The sequence below is a fragment of the Ooceraea biroi genome, chromosome 7, assembly GCF_003672135.1.
Source record: "Ooceraea biroi isolate clonal line C1 chromosome 7, Obir_v5.4, whole genome shotgun sequence".
Taxonomy (NCBI): domain Eukaryota; kingdom Metazoa; phylum Arthropoda; class Insecta; order Hymenoptera; family Formicidae; genus Ooceraea; species Ooceraea biroi.
This window is the reverse complement of record NC_039512.1, coordinates 3,363,990-3,371,232: the sequence shown is the minus strand read 5'-3', so window position 1 is coordinate 3,371,232 and position 7,243 is coordinate 3,363,990. Positions and strand designations below refer to the sequence as shown.

The window sequence follows — 7,243 nt, the reverse complement described above, 5'->3', positions numbered from 1 at the left end:
CTCGCTGCAACGGTCGTGGGTGCGCCCTGCGCAGTTCTCGTTCATTTTCTCCGAGCATCTGAACGGGAGAGGACGCGTCTACTCCGCACGAGTAAGCAATTCTTTCTTTTTACAATTCGGTACAATATCTCGAGCATCTTCGACGAAGATATGAATGGACGAGTGGCGCGATAAATTCTATTTGGCGATTCGAATAAACTGTCTGCATAATACGCGAGCCAAATGAACGATTCTATAGAAAATGGTGTCTGGAACGTGGGCCACGTGGCCAAGCGTCTCGCGCCGGAAGAGATCGATACTTTAAGGGCGCAGAATTCTCGTTTAGTGTCCGAATTCCGCGCGAGCCAGCTTGAGAAAGACGCGAAGAAGCATTGGGATTTATTTTATAAGAGAAACGACACCAGATTTTTCAAAGATAGACACTGGACCACGCGGGAGTTCGAAGAGTTATTAGATATAGCCGGCCACGAGGGTCGGAATACTCTCCTCGAGGTGGGCTGTGGCGTTGGGAATTTCGTTTATCCGTTGATGGAGGACGGATTGAAATTTCGAAAAATATTCGCATGCGATTTATCCACGAGGGCGATCGAGTTGCTCAAGGTACACGTGACAAGCGATAGTTTTATATTGAACAGTATTCGAACGCGACTCGAAAGTGCCTTTTGTAACGGCCGTAATTCGCTAGTAATAATTTTTAATTGTTAATGCTTAATGATTTCATGATGAAATTCTATCACTTGTCTGATTCAATGATGGTGTCCTGCAGTTCTGATTTTTGTCTAACAATCGTGCAAGCCTTGCTCACTAATTTCGCGTGACTAATTCATAATTTCGTTGTAGAGTCACACGTTGTTCGATTCCGAAATCGTAAGAGCCTTTCAAGCCGACGTTACGTTAGACGATTGCTTCTCCGAGATCGATTGCCCAGTCGACGTTGCGACTCTCATCTTCGTACTGTCGGCCATTCATCCTGACAAATTTCTAAGGTACGTGGAGTTATTATTCGAACGGGCCGGTCGTGCACATGTTTGGATATCCTGAAATTTGCTGATTTCTTTGAACCATTTTGCGTTGATCAGAGTTGCCGAAAACGTGTACAAGGCGCTTGCTAGCGGAGGTATGTTACTTTTCCGAGATTACGGATTATACGACATGGCGCAATTACGATTTAAGCCTGGGCATAAGATCAGCGAGAATCTCTATATGCGGCAGGATGGAACTAGGTAATTGCACGCTTCATTTCTGTTCCGTTGAAAGGATTACTGCCATGATGGTCTCATGGCTCAGTTGATTTCTAGTAAAATTAAACTTCCCAGTTTTGATCTTGTAATTCTCATTCGTCAACTATACTATGTATATATATTAACGGTATGACCTTTGGATTTCAGAAGTTATTACTTCTCATCCGAGCAAGTGGCTAGCCTGTTTGAGTCCGTTGGTTTCCAAACGGTGGAATGTGGCTACGTACAAAGGCGTACGGTGAATTTTAAGGAGAACGTTGATGTTCCGAGAATCTTTGTGCAGGCGAAATTCAAGAAAACTTGAATCATAAGTGAACAATGGTAAGCTTGTTGTTAATACCGTTAATATGATTGCATTTGATTAATCGTGAGCTGTTTCACGTGATGATTACATAGTTCATCCGAACAAGATGAGGATATTGCTTTTCGCCCCTATCTGACGTACAGCATGCATAAATTTATGCAAAATACTTTGTGCAAATAGTTTTTACGTAACGCTTTTTCTTTTGTGCGATTTCAGATAATTGAGCAGAATCACATGAATGTTCGAGCAGTTTTAAACTGTTTGCGTACGTTGCGCACTTTACTGGCGCTGCATCAAATATATTTTGATGGTAGTGATGGCTTCCGGATAGATACCATGTTCCTTGACACCTTTCGACGTTTCGCAGACATTGCAGTCCGCATCAAGGCTTTGATGGTAAGTTGCTTTATTAAAAGCTAAAGTTTTTTACACAACGATTTATTTCAATTATTTTCTTTTGTGTATAATTACAATATTTAAATGATGAAATTTATCACTATCACTCATCTGATTTAATAATCTGATGATAACGTCCTGCAGTTCTGATCGTCTGACAATTTATATTATTTTTTTACTCGTTAATTTCGTGTAACTAATTTATAATTTCGATATTACAGATTATGCTGTTAATAAATAATGCATATATCAAATACGAGGATATTGAGATGGAAATAAATGTTCTTTAAACAAGAAATCTTTGGCAAGAAATCTCAATCGCCAAAATACACGATTTATGATTGCAAATAAAGGATCACAGTCAAGAGGCGTTAAGGTATATATTTAAATTAAATTTTTAACTTGTGTACGTTAATTTATTTTGTAAGATGTAATGATGAGTACATAGTTCAACTGATAATTCTGTGAGTTATTAACAAAAAAATAGTCTTTCTACCCCTATCTGACAATTTTTATGTACGTGCACCGAGTGTGCGTCAATTGTTAAACGGTTATAACAAAGCTCTTAATATGTTGCAGAGATATAGAGATGCCGGTCCGGTTAAAGTCATGGAGCCGCGTTAAATAACAATGTATGTTTCTACTTCAGCTATTATTAATTTTATTACTGCACCTAACATTTTGATGATGCATACCTACGTATATGTATATTGAAAAATAATAATGATATAATTACGTATTTCGTCACTACCTCTGAAATTAGAAATTAAAAAAATTACGTAGAATTATAAAATAATTTTGAAGAATAATTTTTACGCTATTTTTTTTACAGATAATACTGTAGAACTTTTACTACTGAGGAACAATACGATGTCATAAGTGCGAAATAATATATGCATTAGTGAGTTGAATGTTTGTATTAATATTCTTGTTTTATATATAAGTATATTTAATGATGACAGTCATTATATGAATTCTCGTGATATTATTATATATATTAGCTCTATCTGACATAACTTATTATCATAACGTTACATTTGCGAAATAGTATTATGTGATCATTCATACAATTTTATCGTTTGCAGGTCTGTATTGAAGTGTATATGATTCATGCAAGTAGAGATACAATATGGTGAGTTTAATTGTTCATACTGGGATCAATAAATTTCTTAAGTAAATTTAATAATAATAATATAATAAAATAAATTTCTCAAGTAAATGTAATGATGATAATCCACCGTTTTCGGCTGAATGTTTGTGACGTCAACTTAATCTGATGTAATAATAGTAATTATCAATGTTACGTTTGCGAAATATTAGGTGATGATTCATAAAATTTTATCGTTCGCAGGTCTGTATTAGAGTACATGATCTATGCAAGTAGAAATATAATATGGTGAGTTTAATATTTATATTGGGGTCAATAAATTTCTCAAGTAAACATATGTAATGATGATTATCCTAATACCATCTTTCGCCTGAATCTTTGTGATTGTAACTTAATATCTGATGTAATAATGTTAATTATAAATTTATATTTGCAGAATACATGACATCATATATCAAATTGTTTTATTGTAGATCCGATATGTTGGAGCGCAGTCTAGTGTGGATAACTAAAATATTGAAATGTATTTCAATCTAATAAATAAAATGAAATTGTTTTATATATATATTTCATATCTCATTTCTCAATCTCCTAACGTTGTTTCATATAAAAATAAAGAACTATTTAATTTCATTAACGTTTTGAGTAAAGCTTGATAAATGACTTTAATGCATGCAATAAAGCCTATCGAAAGTTCTTTTATTGCACATTACCTTTCGCTAATTTTTTGACAATATTCGAATATCTATCATAGAAGGCGACCATTTATCAACAAAGGCAAAAAATAATGTTTTAAAGTCTCAAAGAGAGAAAATCCATTTTTGCTTCTTTTCGCTCAAGGCATTTGGTATCCAAATTCTAGATTGCATCAGTTAAGCTAAACTTTGAACCGTGATAACCTTCTTTAAAATGATCAAATATCTTTCCGTGTACAATATTCAACTTCTACGCAATCTCCGCAATCGAAATACGTGGATTTGCATTGATTAAATTGATAATTAAGTCGATGTTCACTAGACCGGTGACTTAGGTCTTCTAGATGAAAATATTTTCAACCTTCAACAGTCGCAGCCACGCGCGAAAAAAATATGACGTAATATATTCTGAAAGAAGTAATCGCGCGGGTGCAATAAGAGAATACTTGCCAAAACAATCCAAGTAAAAGGGGAGAATTTGCTTCGTAAATAAATCGCTGAACCTCTAATCTTCGAAATCGGAGAATGGATCTAACATTTCCGACTTCCTTTCTATTATGCCTTTCTATTTCCAATACAAACGGCGCTCTTTGTAGTTTACATGAAAAATTCGATAAACTATCTAATCCCTCTCGGTTCTCAAATGCATTTGAATGCGAGAATAGAAAGGAATCTGTTTTAACAGATCGGAGTTTTTAAAACATGAATATTCTTCTTTCTTTTATTTCAAAGAGAAGAAATTGTGCTACCGATCTCTGAAATAACATTTTACAAACTACAAGACTGATTCTTAAAAATTGTATCATGCATATAAAAAGAATTTTTTCAAAATTCCAATTTAAGTATTATATAATTTGTTTATTTAATTCTTCACGTGACCCTTAATCGAAACACGATTAGTGTTAAATATTCATTATCACATCGATAAATGCAATCTTTCATAACAAAACAACAAATTATGAAAGATTCTCACATGAAACGCCGTGTCATTAAATGGAGAACGTATCCTGCGGGTGATAAGTATCACAATGTTGCGACTTATAAAGCACGCTATTTTCTAGTATCTCGTGATTCATTATTCATTTGCGCATCTTAATCTTCTCTTTATAATTGCGAATGACGATGTTTCAGAATAGTTGTCATGCTTGCATCGAAACAGTATCGTTTATGTCTTGCACGGAAAGTAGGTTCGAAAGTGTAACCGTCTCCGAGGCACCTCTGGACAACGTCTTGCATTGCGCCTTTTAATTAAGTACATTGATACTGTGTGCCAATTAATCTTAGTCAGACACACTGTCTGCGACACCGCGTGAAATTAGATAGTTTCACTTAACACGATTTATAAATCCACCGCAAAGAATTTATTTTGTCATTAATAGTAGAAGAGGTAATTAATGGAAAAGAACGAAAATAAATCTCTCTCTCTCTGTCTCTCTTTATTAATATCTTTTTTATATTTATATTTATTATATATTCGTATATCTCCATATTATGCTTCAAGTTAAAAATTATAAAGTTACATTTAAAAAGATTTTTGTGAAATTGGAATTAATTATTAATAGGAAACTCCGCGCGGATTATGAAATGATGATAGCTTATGCAAGCTTATGAAATTTTGTACAATACAGTGTAATAATACTTCGCCGATGTTATTTTGTACTACATACCGATTTTATCGGGAACATGAGCGCAGCAATAAAGACGCGAATAAAACTCAAAGGAAGATAAAAAATCAGAGAAAGAAACATGATATATTTAGCAATCTAGAACATTAAGTCGGTCTGCAGTCTTATTTATAAAAATGTAAAACATAATAACGGCCGCGGCAAGCATGAGTCTGATATTAACAGCTTTTTTATGTAATCGTACCTTGTAACGTATAAATTGCAATTTTAATAAAATGCATCGTCATCTACGATCATCGTCGAGAAAAATATTTTGTTTCCAAGGCTTTCCAAGGTTCATGAGACTGGCCACGCCTGACATAGTTTTAAACAAATACATGGAAGCATTTTATGACGCCATGACGAATCGGAATCCGAGAAACATCATAAATAGCGCCTTTTTTCGAATAATTCCTATGTCGGCAACTATCCTTGATCTTTTCTGTCAGAGATGAAAGCATCCTTTTTTTAATGCATTCCAGGTCGGACAAGATACAAAATTAGTTGCGACATTAGTCGCTGTTGCGACTCATCGGCGAATTTTCATATACATGTATGCAGAATTTTTAAAGGTTCTATTGTTAATAATTGGATTCCGTTAAAATTCTAAATTCTTTAGAGTGATATAACACTCTTTTCAAACGTATATTACAATCGTAAATAAATAAATATATATTTAATAATTAATAATTTATTCATATATATAATATATATATACATTATGTTATAAGTTTATATTAATATATTTAATAATTAATAAGTGATTAGTCCACGTGCTTGCAAACGGAAGACAGAACAAAGCTTGCATTTAATTTAGTGATGACAGTTTAAAATTTTGACAGATTCTTATGTTGTGTAATTGATGACTGAATATTTAATTAGCTTCTAAGTGCATGTATGGATAATAATAAATTCATAATTTATAATATTGTAAAATGTTAAAAATGTTAAACAGCAGCAATGTATTGCACAGATAATTAAGACTAATATAAATAATATAAATATTAGTGGTCTGTGTGTGTGTGATGTTTTGTCGCCTAATAAAACTGCATTTTTGAACAGCGATAAAAATATTTTATAAATTATAACTCGGTTAAAAGGACATTTAAAAAACTTTTATGTTACTGATACGTCTGATTTCGTCGGAGATAATTAAGGAATCGATGAAACAGTCTAAAAGCGTTTAAAAGGTATTTATGGATCAATGAGAAGGCGCCACACGGTAGACGAGACATCATAAATTAATTTTATTTGGTTGAGATTAGTCGTATATTTTATCTTAATTTCCTCTATCGGTTATCTTCACAGCGGTTTATTCCCGAATGATTTACTTAATGACAGGATCATATTTTTAAAAGACTACTTATATAATAAATCTATCTAGTAATAGACAATAAATTAGTAGATCTTTACAATATAGATATATAGATAGTATTTTTTCTCTTTTTTTGTATTTACGTGTATGCAATTACATCAATATCTTGCTTAAAATATTGAAATATATTGAAATAATTACATTAATATCTCGAAAGGAGATCACATAATTACATGGATTTGTTATTAATAAAAGTAATAATATACCTTTATATTTGGTAAGATAGTATTTTAACATAAATTCTAATATTTTATCAATAATACAATACATTTGCAATTTATATTTCTTTATTTATTGTGATAAGTGTATCATGATTCAAGTGTACAATTTAATTATATGCGATATTATTACAACATACGGGACACACACACTAAATTCGTCACTCTAAATTAATTAGCAATGCGGCCATCAATATTGTCGCGTCAAAGCTGAAATGTCTCCGAGTTCGCATCACAAACAC

The 7,243-nt window shown here is 32.8% G+C and overlaps 1 protein-coding gene and 1 non-coding gene across 4 annotated transcripts; both read left to right on the top strand.

Annotated features, from left to right (window-relative positions):
- Nucleotides 1–97: 97 nt before the first annotated feature.
- Nucleotides 98–3,614, top strand: LOC105277597 (methyltransferase-like protein 6). Of its 3 annotated transcripts, none has more exons than XM_026971224.1 (11): nucleotides 98–600; nucleotides 841–986; nucleotides 1,080–1,223; nucleotides 1,389–1,562; nucleotides 1,762–1,941; nucleotides 2,163–2,317; nucleotides 2,521–2,573; nucleotides 2,774–2,842; nucleotides 3,027–3,073; nucleotides 3,293–3,337; nucleotides 3,523–3,614. In XM_026971224.1, exons 1-4 carry the CDS (start codon nucleotides 223–225, stop codon nucleotides 1,543–1,545), a joined length of 825 nt encoding a protein of 274 aa, XP_026827025.1. In that variant the 5' UTR covers nucleotides 98–222; the 3' UTR covers nucleotides 1,546–1,562; nucleotides 1,762–1,941; nucleotides 2,163–2,317; nucleotides 2,521–2,573; nucleotides 2,774–2,842; nucleotides 3,027–3,073; nucleotides 3,293–3,337; nucleotides 3,523–3,614. The 3 variants fall into 3 exon arrangements, with proteins under 3 accessions (XP_026827025.1, XP_026827024.1, XP_026827023.1); XM_026971223.1 differs by having other exon boundaries at nucleotides 223–600; nucleotides 3,486–3,614; XM_026971222.1 differs by having other exon boundaries at nucleotides 223–600; nucleotides 3,293–3,614.
- LOC113562336 lies at nucleotides 2,365–2,455 on the top strand. The gene has a single exon (XR_003406859.1). It is a non-coding gene; the product is annotated as a small nucleolar RNA snR60/Z15/Z230/Z193/J17 (small nucleolar RNA).
- Nucleotides 3,615–7,243: the final 3,629 nt, after the last annotated feature.